Below are 15304 nucleotides of genomic sequence, written 5' to 3'. Positions count from 1 at the left end.
CGCAGTCATAGCTGACTGCAGCCTCCAAATCCTGGGCTCAAGCCGTCCTCTCACCTCAGCCTCCTGAGTAGCTGGGATGACAGGCAGGCACCACCGTGCCCATCTAAAAGGGTTTTTAAATCCTAGATCAATCTGCAGTTCATAGTCAACAACTTAGATATAAAAGGAACCTCATCATCGAGTACAGTTTATTTGTTTACCTGAGGAAACGAAGGCAAAACAAAACTGGTATAAGCCTGAGAGACACTGAGAATAAAGTCTCGATTCAAATGATTTTCAGGAATTTGTTCATTTTGTTGCCAAAATAAAGTGGTATTTTACTGGGTATGGGGCATGGCAGCTGGATTCCGAGGAGGCCCCCATGATGCTGGGAGCCCTGTGTTCCCGTATGTGACACGGCACTGGGGGCATGTCAGGCACATGCTCGTGTTCACTGCCACACTCTGGAGACCCCCTTGCGGCTTGGATGAAGCAGCAGCCGCTGGGAAAGCCCACGTGGCTGGGAACACGGGTGGCCCTGAGGAGCTGAGGGCAGGCCTTACCACAGCTATGCATTCTCCCAGGAAAACTAGGCCGTAAGAAAGAATGTTAGGCAAATAATGCGAGTCACAGAAGCGTATACACCAATGACATATTCTTTTTTTTTTTTTTGAGACGGAGTCTCGCTCTGTCGCCCAAGCTGGAGTGCAGTGGCCGGATCTCAGCTCACTGCAAGCTCCACCTCCCGGGTTCACGCCATTCTCCTGCCTCAGCCTCCCGAGTAGCTGGGACTACAGGCGCCCGCCACCTCGCCCGGCTAGTTTTTTGTACTTTTTTTTAGTAGAGATGGGGTTTCACCGTGTTAACCAGGATGGTCTCGATCTCCTGACCTTGTGATCCACCCGCCTCGGCCTCCCAAAGTGCTGGGATTACAGGCTTGAGCCACCGCGCCCGGCCCATATTCTTTTAAGTGTAAGGCAAGGAGAACCAAATAAGGATACATATATGTGGAAAACGTACAAAGAAGATCAAGAGAAAGCTTGTCGCAATTCAGGAAAGTTATTAGACCTGGTAAGCAGGAAGAAGACAGAAGGTGTGAATAAGCACAAGCGATAACCTGGAAGGTGGTGATTGTCCAGCCTTACAGCACAATCACCCGAGGGTGGTTAAAACACAAATCACTGGGCCGCACCCGCATTTAATTCGGTAGGCTTGGGTGGGGCCTGGGAATTTGCATTCTGTGCAAGTTCTGGGTGGTGCTGATGTTGCACGCTGCTGGCCCAGGACTTCACTGGAAGGTCACTAATCTAAGGCATTGCTCACGTTCTGGTTTTCAGCTCAATGGTGAAAACTGGATTCTTCATTTCTGACCAATCTTTGCCTTTCTCTTTCAATATAAAACTTAAGCAGAGTTTTGATTTGATACTAACATATTCTTTGCAACACTACATACTTTTTCTTCTGTATTATCTGTGGAACTGCAAATCTGGTCAGTGAGTTTTATGGTCCTGTGTCAATAAAAAATAGGAATTTAGTGGCTCTTTCAGCACCTTTGTTTTCCATTGGGAAGTAGCCTGGCAAAATGAGCGCTGGGTGGAAAATAGGAACTTCTGGTTTGCTCTTCACTGTCAAAGTAAAGCTGCGATTGAATCAAACTGTATTTTGAGCTACGGTTTAAGCAGCGTAAAAATATTTTTCATTAAATACTCATGATGATGATACTGCTAAAATGTTTTTCCTTTCGTCAGTACATCTTTAGTAGAGTGCTCTCTATAGAACGCAAACTGATTTGTGCTTCAGTATGGTCGTTCCCCACTGTCCTGTGGCTTACACTCTTAAACCGTAATTCATCAACATTGTATATTTAGTTTTTCATTTAATTTAATTTTTTTTTTTTTTTTTTGAGAGAAGTCTCGCTCGCTCTTGTCTCCCAGGTTTGAGTGCAGTGGCTTGATCTTGACTCACTGCAACCTCCACCTCGCGGGTTCAAATGATTCTCCTGCCTCTGCCTCTACTTCCAAGTAGCTGGGATTAAGGTGGACATCAACACAGCCTGTGAATTTTTGTATTTTTTAGTAGACACTGAGTTTCACCATGTTGGCCAGGCTGGTCTCAAACTCCTGACCTCAAGTGATCCGCCCACCTTGGCCTGTGCTGGCATTACAGGTGTGAGCCACTGCGCCCAGCCTCATTTAATTTTTAATTATGGATCTAGCGTTGCACAATAGATTCCCTAGTTTAGGTCACTTATAAATAAACATTGAGTGTTTGGGGTTCTCTTTACAGAAATACCTGTCATCTTTTTGGAAATCGCAATACTTCTGTTAAGTACGTTCATTATGTCTTTATTAAAATAGGCCAGTGTTTTGTGACAAATGAGTGCACCACATAGTCACTCTCCTATGAAGGAAATCTTCTCAGAAAGTTTCCTTTGTAGTCAGTCTTCCCCATACCTACAGTGTACACCTGGCAACCACTGACGTCATTTTTATCGCGATAGCTGGAGCCTAACCTGTTCTAGAACTGTATGAATGGGATCACACAGTGTGAAATGAACTCTCACCAGCTTCTTTCATTAGCATAATGCGTGTATGATACCCATGCTGTTGTTTGTATCAGTGGTTTATTCCTTTGAGGGGAGTGGGGGATTAAATTGTATCTAGTGAAAAATATATCACAATTTATTTAATCTGTTCTTGTGATGAGCACTTAGATTGCTTCCAGTTTGAGGCTATTATGAATGAAGCTGCTGTGAACATTTGCATACAAATGGTTGTGTGCACTTTCATTTCTCCTGGGAATTGCTGGGGGGGGGGGGTCACATAGTAAAAGTATGTTTGACTTAAACTGTGAAATTATTTTTCAAGCACTTGGCAACATTTACATTTCCACTAGCAGTATCCGAACAGTCCCGTTTCTTCATATCTTTTTAAATTTTTATTTATTTATTTTTAAGATAGAGTTTTGCTCTTGTTGCCCTGGCTGGAGTGCAGTGGTGCTATCTCTGCTCACTGCAACCTCCGCCTCAAGTGATTCTCCTGCCTCAGCCTTCCAAGTAGCTGGGATTACGGGCATGCGCCAGCTAATTTTCTGTATTTAGTAGAGACGGGTTTCACCATGTTAATCAAGCTGGTCTTGAGCTCCTGACCTCAGGTGATCCACCCACCTCGGCCTCCCAAAGTACTGGGATTACAGGCGTGAGCCCCCTCATCAGGCCCAGTTGCTTCCTGTCTTTGCCAACATCTGTTGTTTTTAATTTTACTAATCCTATTGTGTTTAAATTGGCAGTTCATTGTGGGTTTAATTTCCATTTCCCCCATGACTAGTAATGTGGAGTGGTTATTCACGTGCTTACCATACATTTGTATATGTCTTTCTTGGTGAAATATTTGGCCAAGTGTTTTACTTCTTTTAAATTAGGGATGTTTATTTTATTTATTTATTGACGTTTTTGAGACAGGGTTCCTACTGTGTCACCCAGGCTGGAGTGCAATGATATGATCATAGCTCGCTGCAGCCTTGACCTCCTGGGCTCAAACAATCCTCCAGCTTCAGCCTCCTCAGTAGCTGGGACTATAGGTATGTGCCACCACACCCTGCTTATTTAAAGCAAATTTTTTGTAGAGACAGGTCTTGATATGTTGCCCAGGCTAGTCTTGAACTCGTGGCCTCAAGTTGCCCTCCAGCCTCAGCCTCCCAAAGTGCTGGAATTATAGGCGTTATCAACTTTTTTAATGTTTACTAAGGAACTGTTTTATATTATTAATTTTCTTTACTCTTTGCTTCTTTTTGATTTTATTGATTTCTCTTTTTTATTTCTTTTTTTTTTTTTTTTTTGAGGCGAAGTCTCGCTCTGTCGCCCAGGCTGGAGTGCAGTGGCGCGATCTCGGCTCACTGCAAGCTCCGCCTCCCAGGTTCACGCCATTCTCCTGCCTCAGCCTCCTGAGTAGCTGGGACTACAGGCGCCCGCCACCTCGCCCGGCTAGTTTTTTGTATTTTTAGTACAGACGGGGTTTCACCATGTTAGCCAGGATGGTCTCGATCTCCTGACCTCGTGATCCACCCGTCTCGGCCTCCCAAAGTGCTGGGATTACAGGCTTGAGGCACCGCGCCCGGCCTTCTCTTTTTTATTTCTTCTATTTACTTTGACTTTAGCTTTCTCTTTTTTTTTTTTTTTGCTTCTTTAGAGTACTGTTTTTGAGCCTTTTTTTCAAATAACAGGCATTTAGCGCTATAAATTTACCCTAAAAAACTTTTCAATTTCCTTCTAACCCATGGTTGGCTGCATCCTGCGAATTTTGATGTTTATATTATCGTTTAAAACATGTTCTCCTTTATTTCTTCTATGATCCAAAAGTGTATTATTTAAATTAGTGAGGTAGTATGTTAGTGGTAATACTGTTGAGATCCATTCCTTACTGTTTGTGTATGTGTGTGTTTGGTCTGTTAATGTGAAGCCAGCGTTAAAATCTCTCTGATTGTGGATCTGTTTCTCCCGTTAGTTGTGCCCATTTTGTCTCAGGGTTGTGGTGTCCTGTTACTGGATGTGTAGCGGTAGCTTTGTTATGTAGTCCTGGGAAGTCGTCCCATTTCTTCTTATGTGACACTCTGTCTCCACATCTGCTTTGTCTCATGTTAATCCTCAGCTTTCTCATGCTCACTCTGCCTGGTAGATCATTTTCTGTCCTTTTAATCTATCTATCTATCTATCTATCTATTTATTGAGATGGTGTCTCTGTTGCCCAGACTGGAGTGCGATGGTATGATCTCAACTCACTGCAACCTCCACCTCCCAGGTTCAAACGATTCTCCTGCCTTAGCCTCCCGAGTAGCTGGGATTACAGGTGACTGCCACTATACCTGGCCTTTTTTTTTTTTTTTTTTTTGGTATTCTTAGTAGAGACAGGGTTTCACCATATTGGCCAGGCTGGTCTCAAACTCCTGATGTCATGATCTGTCCTCTTTAGCCTCCCAAAGTGCTGAGATTACAGGCATGAGCCACCACGCTGGGCCTCCTTATGTTTTTTAAAGTGTACAATTCATTGGTTTTTATGTATTCACAAAATTGTGCAACCATCACCACTATCTAATTGCAGAATACTTCCATTTACCCTACAGCAGGCACTTTGTACCCATTAGCAATCATTCCCTGTTTCTCCCCACCCCAGTTCCCAGCATCACTATTCTCCTTACTGTCTCCACAGGTTTCAATGTTATAGGCCCATCTTGTGACTGGAGCCATATGGGAAGTGTCCTTTTGTATGTGGTTTTTTTGACTTAGAGCTATTTTTGAAGTTTTTTTTTTTTTTTTTTTTTTGAGACGGAGTCTCGCTCTGTCACCCAGGCTGGAGTGCAGTGGCCGGATCTCAGCTCACTGCAAGCTCCGCCTCCCGGGTTCACGCCATTCTCCTGCCTCAGCCTCCCGAGTAGCTGGGACTACAGGCGCCGCCACCTCGCCCGGCTAGTTTTTTTTTTTTTGTATTTTTAGTAGAGACGGGGTTTCACCGTGTTAGCCAGGATGGTCTTGATCTCCTGACCTTGTGATCCGCCCGTCTCAGCCTCCCAAAGTGCTGGGGTTACAGGCTTGAGCCACCGCGCCCGGCCGAAGTTTTAACCATGTTGTAGCGTGAACCAGTACTTCGTTCCTTTTTATGGTCAAATAATACTTCATTGTGTGGATACACACTTTATTCTTCAGTTCATGGGCATGTATGCAGGTTTTACTTTTTGGCTCTTATGAATTCTGCCGCTTTGAACATTTGTGTACAAGTTTTTGTGTGGATGTGTGTTTTCCTTTCTCTGGGGTGTACGTCTAGGAGTTGGAGTGGCTGGACCGGTTGGTAGTTCAGTGCAACTTGGCGAAACTTATGCAGCAGCTGCACCACTTAGCCTTCCCACCAGCCGTGTGTGAGGACTCCGTGTCTCTGCATCCTGGTCAGCACTTGTCACTCTATGTTTCTTGACGTCCACCATTATAGTGGACATGAGGTGGTACCTCATTGTGGTTTTGGCATGCATTTCCCAAGTGGCTAAGGTTGAGAAACTTCTCTGCTGCTTTCTGCTTTTTGTTCCTTTGTTGGTCCTTCAGTGCTTTCTTTTGGGCACATGAATTTTTTTAAAGTGTATCACTTTATTTCCACTATTGGCTTCTTGTTCTTGTGTGTGTGTGTGTGTGTGTGTGTGTGTGTGTTTAGCAGTTGTAGAGCAAACAATATATATCCTTAAATTATCCAGAGCTATTCAGAATTTTTATTGTACCTCTTCATGCCTTATACAGGATACTTGAGACTTCTCACTTCATCTGTACAGTATTTAAGTTCCAATTAATAAAAGCCTTTACCATTTTAGAGATAAATTTGGGGTTTATTCACTTTCTTGGTTACCCAGCATAAACATTCATAAACAAATGTAAGAATGTGTATTATATACATGTTTCTCTAGGCAAAGATAATGTTTTGCATAGATTTTGACTGAACCGTATTTTCCTTTAATTTGAAATAGCCATGATTTTAACTTACGTTGGCTCTCATGTTGATTTTAGTATGTTGAATATAGTAGCTATTCTACAGCCCTAGGGAAGAAGAACAGTTATTTTAATTATTTTGCCCTGGTGATGAACGCATCAGTTGATGTGTTCATCTACCTTTCCTTCTTTTCTTTTTTTCTTTTTCTTTTTCTTTTTTTTTTTTTTTTGAGACAGAGTCTGGCTCTGTTGCCCAGGCTGCAGTGCAGTGGCTCGATCTCCACTCACTGCAAGCTCTGCCTCCCGGGTTCGTGCCATTCTCCTGCCTCAGCCTCCCGAGTAGCTGGGACTACAGGCGCCCGCCACCTCGCCCGGCTAGTTTTTTTTTTTTTTGTATTTTTAGTAGAGATGGGGTTTTACCATGTTAGCCAGGATGGTCTCGATCTCCTGACCTCATGATCTGCCCATCTTGGCCTCCCAAAGTGCTGGGATTACAGGCGTGAACCACTGCGCCCGACCTTGGCCTGGTCTTCTTATAAGCTTCAAGAATAGATGCTTTATCAAGTATTCGTACAGAATCTTTTACTTGCTGCTTTACTACTAGAACCAGAATATTTATCTCAATCCAGTACTCATATCATATGTGGCCTGTGTGTACATGTATTTCATTTGCTTCACAAATTGTAGCAAGTAGGAGAACGCAGTTTGATTTTTCATCTTATCTCCATTCTGGGAAGCCTGGTGCCATACCCTTATTGCTGCCCTGTAGAGAGACCATGGCTGCCCTTTCATGTCCCTAACACATGCCTCAAACAACTTAAGAGCCTTCTTCTTATGATCTCCCTGAACAGGGTACAGATATTGAAAATGTGTTGTCCTGCACAGTGAGGAATTCTACCAGTTCCAGCCGGCAGAGGCTTCTGCTGGAACACTTGAATCAGGTCGTGCCATCCTTGGTCTCAGCAGTAGAAGCACGTTCTGTCTGGAGCGAGCTGAGAAATTCTCTGCTGGGCCTCTAAGAAATGGCTAACTTTAAGAGTTTGGAAAGGTTGTTGACTCATTCTTATTTTCACTCTCTCTTACTCTGTCGCCCACAGGGGGAAAAGAAAAGAGGTAATTAAGAGCCAATCTCATCTCTTCCCTCACAGGAGGCTGAATAATAGCCAGTGGTCTTTACTGCTGTTTTGTAGGATGAAAAATGAATGCGAAAATGGGTCATTTAATAGTATTTGGAACTTTTCCTAGACAAGAAATAAAACAGACCTTGTTGTTCTGAGAAATTCCGTTTGGTTTGATCTTTGCATTACTATATTTAAATGAAATGTTTTATTATAGTGCAAGATAATTTCAGAATGATGAGAGTTACTAAGTCATTAAGAGGGAACTGCACTGAGATGAATGGATGAGTAAGTGAATGAATGTTCCAGGTAATCTAAACTTGAGAAGCTTAAAAATATGTACACATTAGTTTTTAGCAGCACAGTGCCACTGTTCTCTTTTTCCTTTCCTTTATTTTATTTTATATTTTATTTTATTTTTATTTTTATTTATTTATTTATTTTTGAGACAGAGTCTTGCTCTGTCGCCCAGGCTGGAGTGCAGTGGTGCAGTCTCAGCTCACTGCAACCTCCTCCTCCCGAGTACAAGTGATTCTCCTGCCTCAGCCTCCCGAGTAGCTGGGATTACAGGCGTGTACCACCATGCCTGACTAATTTTCATATTTTTGGTAGAGACAGGCTTTCCCTATGTTGGCCAGGCTGGTCTCAAACTCCTGCCCTCAAGTGATCTGCCCATCTCGGCATCCCAAAGTGCTGGGATTACAGGTGTGAGCTACTGTGCGCGGCCTCTTTTTCCTTTAAGTAGTAAAACCTGGAAGTACATGCAAAATTGTGTGCTCATTTTTTGGGGGGAGAAAGTATGCAGTCTTTATCAAATTCCTAAGTGTTTTCTGTCCTGTAGAAGATGAAGAACCACTAAATGAAAAGAATTAGCCTGATTTTCAGCTTCCCGAAGCCTTTTTATTTCAGATCACCCATAGCTAATACCTTTGCCTTCAAGAGCTTTTTCCCCATTCACTTTCGGATGTTTAAAAGGAGACGTGGATTTCTAGGAGAAGGTTGATCTACATACAAGGAAATGGAATTGTCTTGGATTATAGGCCCTCAGGTGTCTCCTAGGTAAGGTGGCATGGAGATAGATGCCTTAAAGCTTTTAGCAAAAGTGATATAATTTAAACTGAGTAAGACAATAGGCCTGTTGGGAAGGAATCTCAAACATGGAATTGTTTGAGACAAGTAAGGGCTTCCAGACAGATTGGAGGCTAAAGGAGCAGCACTGTGGATTCACAGGCAGTGTCTGTTGGGCTGGTGTGCCTGTACTTTCTCAGCCTCACATTGGAGTAAGAAAGGTCTCGCTCCCTGGCCCAGCATCTTCTGCACATCCTCAAGTGAAGCTGCTGTTCTGGTAAAATGATACAGATTTCAGATTCTATGTTTTGTTTTATTGCAGGAAAAAACAGACTTTAGTGTTTGGGGAACTTGGTGTACATTAGAAATTCTCAAAAGCATGCGGTAGATAGAGATTTATTGCCAAAGGATAATTGTCTTCTTCACACTTCTGGCTACTAAAAAAGCAGTTTTTAAAAAAAACTTTTTCATTTTCTTTTTTTTTTTTGGGGCGAGGGGAGATGGCATTTCTTGTTACCCAGGCTGGAGTGCGATGGCGTGATTTTGACTCACCACAGCCTCTGCCTCCCGGGTTCAAGCGATTCTCCTGCCTCAGCTTTCCCGAGTACCTGGGATTACAGGCATGTGCCACCACAACCAGCTAATTTTGTATTTTTGGTAGAGACGGGGTTTCTCCATGTTGGCCTCGCAAAGTGCTGGGATTACAGGTGTGAGCCACCACGACCGGCCAAACTTTTTCATTTTCAAATTCACCATTACAGTGCTGTCTCTATTTTAATGTGAGTTTGAACTACTCTTTACCCGGCTCCTCACTCCGGAAGGGATGACAGCAACTTCACAAACAATGGAGAGGGGCGGCCAGTCCAAACCCTGCAAGGTTCAAGCCCTTGTTATTGGCCAGTGCTTGTGTGCTGAATGTGAATGCTGCAGTCCAGTGAAATTTGTGAGAGCCCTGATTGCTAGAACTATTATGCTGCATTTTGATAAAGCTGCCATACTCACATTTTCCCCAGTGAGATAGTAATAGTAGGGGAAGACGTTTCTTCCCTCTTTGAAAAAGCAAACTGTTTAATTTCTTACTTGCCTAAGCCTTCTTAATTTTTTCCACAAATATTTCCTTTCACTTTGCTACAAATATAACTGTCATAGATTATAAGTCAACATGGTATATGCCTAATTTTAAAATGTCGACATGGTATATGCCTAATTTTAAAATGATATCAATAACTTCTTTAGGCCTCTTTGCTTATTAATAAGAAAAAAAATTCACATCAAGCATGAGGTAATTTAGATCTTGATTCTTAATAGTTGAGATGTAAAATAACCATCTAACAAACAGCTCGTTATTACTGCAAGGCACATTTAGGTACTAATCAAAATACATGGCTGGGTGCAGTGGCTCGTACCTGTAATCCCAGCACTCTGGGAGGCTGAGGCAAGCGGATTACCTGAGGTCAGGAGTTCAAGACTAGCCTGGCCAAATTGGTGAAACTCTGTCTCTACTAAAAATACAAAAATTAGCCAGGCATGATGGTGGGCACCTGTAATCCCAGCTACTCGGGAGACTGAGGCAGGAGAATCACTTGCACCCGGGAGGCAGAGGTTGAGCCAAGATCACGCCATTGCACTCTAGCCTGGGCTACAAGAGCAAAACTCCATAAAAAAAAAAAAAAAAAAGACAGGTGTGGCCAAAATCCTGTAATCCCAGCAGTTTGGGTGGCCGAAGCAGGCAGATCATGAGGTCAGGAGATCGAGACCATCCTGGCTAACATAGTGAAACCCCATCTCTACTAAAAATACAAAAAATTAGCTGGGTGTGGTGACGGGCGCCTGTAGTCCCAGCTACTTGGGAGGCTGAGGCAGGAGAAGGCGTGAACCTGGGAGGTGGAGCTCGTAGTGAGCTGAGATCATGCCACTGCATTCCAGCCTGGGCGACAGAGCAAGACTCCGTCTCAAAAAAAAAAAAAAAAAAATGCACTTGCACCTGGATGTGGTAAGATGCACTTGTAGTCCAGATGCTCCGGAGACCAAGGTGGGAGGATTGCTTGAGCTCAGGAGTTTGAGTCCAGCGTGAACAATATAGTGAGACCTCACATGGTAAAAAATATATTTAATGCGATTATAGGATTGCCAGACTCTACCGAAGAAAAAATTTAAATTGCCATCTAGGTGTCTTAAATGTTCTCTGTAGAAAAACTGTCTTCAAATTTTAATATACAGACATGGGAGGATTGCTTGAACCCTGGAGTTCAAGACCAGCCTGGGCAATGTGGTGAGACCCCATCTCTATGAAAAATCAAAGAAAGGCCGGGCGCGGTGGCTCACACCTGTAATCCCAACAGTTTGGGAGGCCGAGGTGGGCAGATCACAAGGTCAGGAGATCGAGTCTGTCCTGGCTAACACGGTGAAACCCTGTCTCTACTAAAAATACAGAAAGAAATTAGCCGAGAGTGGTGGCGGGCGCCTGTAGTCCCAGCTACTGGGGAGGCTGAGGCAGGAGAATGGCGTGAACCTGGGAGGCGGAGCTTGTAGTGAGCTGAGATTGCGCCACTGCACTCCAGCCTGGGCGACAGAGGGAGACTCCATCTTAAAAAAAAAAAGAAAAGAAAAAGAATCAAAGAAAAAAAATTCAGAATGCAGTGTTATATAGCATAACTTAAAGTTCATGTATAATAGAATATAAAATTATAGTTGCATATCTGTGTAGCCATTTGTATTCTGGAGGAGTTTCCGCCTTTTTATCTTAACCTGAAATATAAATTAGGTTAGGTCAACTACAAGTTTCTTTTTTTTTCTTCTTGCCACCTATGTCATAAACCCAACTTTGTACTATCTGAACCGTGTAATGTCTTCAATTGTACATGTACAGGGTAAGACTTTTGCCTCAGCTTCATAGCCTACACATTTGATTATGCTTTTACCCATTCCACCAGAATGTGCTATTTGGGCTTTAAAGTCAACCTATTCTGTGAAAAACCCTCTTTATGTATTTATCTTCCTTGATAGTTGACAAAACACAATATCCATGTAAGTAGGGTGAACCTTCATGAGGGACTTCCTATTACTGTTTTTCAGTTCTGCTTTCTGTGCAAAATTTGTCAGCTGGGCCACGTGTGTTAGCTCACACCTGTAATCCCAGCACTTTGGGAAGCCAAGGCAGGCGCATCATTTGAGCCTAGGAGTTTGAGAACAGCCTGGGCAACGTAGGGAGACCCCTGTCTCTACAAAAAATACAAAGATTAGCTAGGTGTGGTGGTGCATGCCTGTGGTCCCAGGTACCTGGGAGGTTGAGGTGGGAGAATCTTTTGAGCCCAGGAGAACTGCAGTGAGCTGAGATCGTGCCACTATGCTCCAGCCTGGATGACAGAGCGAGACCCTGTCTGTATAAAAAAACAAACAAACAAAAACCTGTCAGCTGTCAGATCATGAGTTCTCTGTCTCTCTCCTTCTCCCAACCATTCTATATGTTATATTAATGTATTTTTGTGTTTGGGGCCCTGGTCTAGGCCTCAGACATTCCACAGCTACCTAGAGGACATCATCAACTACCGCTGGGAGCTCGAGGAAGGGAAGCCCAACCCTCTGAGGGAAGCCAGTTTCCAGGACCTGCCTCTTCGCACACGGGTGGAGATCCTGCACCGCCTCTGTGATTACCGGCTGGATGCAGACGATGTCTTCGATCTTCTAAAGGTATGCTTAACTGGCAATCCTTTCCCTACAGCTATGCAAAGCCAGCAATCAGAAATGCAGTCAGAATGTAAAACCCAAAGATATCAGCCAGAGTTTGGCTTGTGGTACTAGTCTTGGTACTATTCGTTGCCAATAACACTGTATAGAAAACCATGATTGCTGTAGCCAAGGAGATGCAGGATGTGCATCCCTATGGAAGCACATGATTTTGCTCTAATTTCTAGTCTGGTTTCATCTTCCTTTATGTGCACTGAGTCCCATCTGCAATAGGTACCACCAGAGAACCATCAGCCAAACCTGCAACTAAATTAGCCACTGAATTTTATTTCTCAGGGTGTAAACTTGATTGAATATAATTGAAGTATTTACTGAAATCTCCAAGAACCTGAAACCATATATGCTAATGAAGTTCATCCTCTGCATACATCCACGTTGCAAAAAATGTTTTGAAGAAGGAAGCTATGGCCATCTCTCTCCTTCCCTTTGGTGCGGTTATCTGTTTTAGATCCTAGAGGGGCCCGGATGCTGTGGCTTACGCCTGTAATCCCAGCACTTTGGGAGGCTGAGGCGGGCGGATCACGAGGTCAGGAGATCAAGACCATCCTGGCTAACACGGTGAAACCCCATCTCTACTAAAAATACAAAAAACTAGCCAGGCGTGGTGGCGGGCACCTGTAGTCCCAGCTACTCAGGAGGCTGAGGCCGGAGAATGGCGTGAACCCGGTAGGCGGAGTTTGCAGTGAACGGAGATCCCACTGCTCTCCAGCCTAGGCAACAGAGCGAGACTCCATCTTTTAAAAAAAAAAAAAGTAGTATATCATCGAGGGGAGGGTGTGGGTTATTGCTTTCACTCGTAGGGAAGTCAGTTTCTAATCCTGTTCTATCATCAGTGATTAAATGTGGTGATGACGGCCGGGCGCGGTGGCTCAAGCCTGTAATCCCAGCACTTTGGGAGGCCGAGACGGGTGGATCATGAGGTCAGGAGATCGAGACCATCCTGGTCTACACGGTGAAACCCCGTCTCTACTAAAAAATACAAAAAACTAGCCGGGCGAGATGGCGGGCGCCTGTAGTCCCAGCTACTCGGGAGGCTGAGGTAGGAGAATGGCGTAAACCCGGGAGGCGGAGCTTGCAGTGAGCCGAGATCGCGCCACTGCACTCCAGCCTGGGCAACAGAGCGAGACTCCGTCTCAAAAAAAAAAAAAAAAAAAAAAAATGTGATGACTTCTCAGTTGAGCTCTGTGCATGAACACATTATAAAAAAATCCTTGTGTAATTTAGCACAGTCTTTGCCGAGGACTCAAGGACTTCAGTAGCAGTGGGAAGGCCAGTACAGGTCAGCCCCCGAGGTAAATTGGGAGCCCTGTAGCTGGAGTTCAGCTGGAGTGAGAGGTCACGGGAGGTTATGCTGGAGCTGCCACAGAGGATCCCGTGGGGCAAAGCTTGCCCCTTGCCTGATCCACCCGGTTGTACTTGTCTTTCTTTTCGTGTGTGCTCACATTAAAACAACTGCTCCCAGCCAAATCTGTAAACTATCTATCAGGATTGCTGTTGGATTCTCTTTTTTGTGAAAAGGGAACAATGGTGGGGATAGGGAGCATTTTAATATTTCCATCTCTTGTTCCTCAAAGTAGGTGCCACCTTCCCATCGTATCCTTGTTTCTTAGGCCGATTGAAAATTACATAAGATACTTGGGCATTTTTATTTTTATTTTTATTTTTGAGACGGAGTCTCTCTCTGTTGCCCAGGCTGATATGTGGTGGCATGATCTCAGCTCACTGCAACCTTCACCTCCCAGGTTCAAGCAATTCTTCTGCCTCAGCTTCCCAAGTAGCTGGGACTACGGTCGCCCGCCACTACGCCCAGCTAATTTTTTGTATTTTTAGTAGAGGCAGGGTTTCACCATGTTGGCCAAGCTGGTCTGGAACTACTGACCTCATGATTCGCCCTCCTCAGCCTCCCAAAGTGCTGGGATTACAGGCATGAGTCACCGCGCCCAGTGATACTTGGGCATTTTTAATTTTTAGATTTGAGGTATGCCTGAGTGTAAATTTGGAATCCTCATTTTCAGTTTTTCCTGGTGCATTTTGTTCCCCATTTCCCCAAACCCCTTTTTCTTGTTCTCCCTAGGGTCTGGATGCAGACAGTCTCCGTGTGGAGCCATTGGGTGAAGACAATTCTGGAGCACTCTATTGGTATTTCTATGGAACACGAATGTACAAAGAGGACCCGGTACAAGGAAAATCCAATGGAGAACTGTCTTTGAGCAGGTATGTTCTTTAATGTCAGGATATGATAACTATTGTATTAAACTGTCATTAATATTAAATGCATCAGAATTCTACAGCACAATTTTTTTTTTTCCTAATGAAGGAATTCTCTCTAAGCGTGCCTGCAAAGACATGGTAAGGAGATACTTCATGCAAAAACAAAAAGGGATTAATTCTCTGCTACCAGAGGGGTTAAAGATATTTTTTGATCTGAAGTTCTTGATAGGAGGTTTCTGAGAAATGCCACTCCTCTCACCACAGGCTATTTTAACAGGTTTCTTCTCAGCAGTACAATCATTTCAGTGCAGTAGCAGTTTTCATCTTGCATCGTCAGTCCTTGAGATCTCCTTTGATCTCCTTTTTTCTACTAGAATTAATGATGTAGTTTATGAACCTTAGTATCCATCAGTGTAAGAACAGAAGGAACTTACATGATGCCTGAAACATAAGCTTTACTAAGTAAGGAAGAGGCCGCATTTCCATAGCATCCCAAAACGATGCTAATCTCTTACTTAGGCTTTCTTATTGCTAGGAGCATGCTTACTCTTCGGAAGGTGTCAGATCTTAAGCACATTTTAGTATTGCAGAATGTTAGTTTTCCTCAGATCCATAGTCCAATAATGGAAGACTGGAAGTTACTCTTCCCTTTTCCTTTCACTGCTACATTTAATCCTTTTTGGTCATCTCATGGCCAGAAATACTGTTTTAAAATCAT

At 43.7% G+C, this 15304-nt stretch overlaps 1 protein-coding gene across 3 annotated transcripts in view; it reads left to right on the top strand.

The window, feature by feature from the left end:
- LOC117096078 (cat eye syndrome critical region protein 2) overlaps positions 1-15304 on the top strand; it is a 201512-nt gene that overhangs the window by 128841 nt on the left and 57367 nt on the right. For all 3 annotated transcript variants that reach the window (XM_033233028.1, XM_033233029.1, XM_033233027.1), the window contains exons 3-4: positions 12135-12318; positions 14450-14589. In XM_033233028.1, the coding sequence (XP_033088919.1) occupies positions 12135-12318; positions 14450-14589 (324 nt within the window). The remainder of the gene's footprint in view (positions 1-12134; positions 12319-14449; positions 14590-15304) is intronic.

The sequence above is a fragment of the Trachypithecus francoisi genome, unplaced genomic scaffold (genome assembly GCF_009764315.1).
Source record: "Trachypithecus francoisi isolate TF-2019V2 unplaced genomic scaffold, Tfra_2.0 Lachesis_group14, whole genome shotgun sequence".
Classification (NCBI taxonomy): Eukaryota; Metazoa; Chordata; class Mammalia; order Primates; family Cercopithecidae; genus Trachypithecus; species Trachypithecus francoisi.
This window is presented reverse-complemented; position numbering and strand designations above follow the sequence as displayed.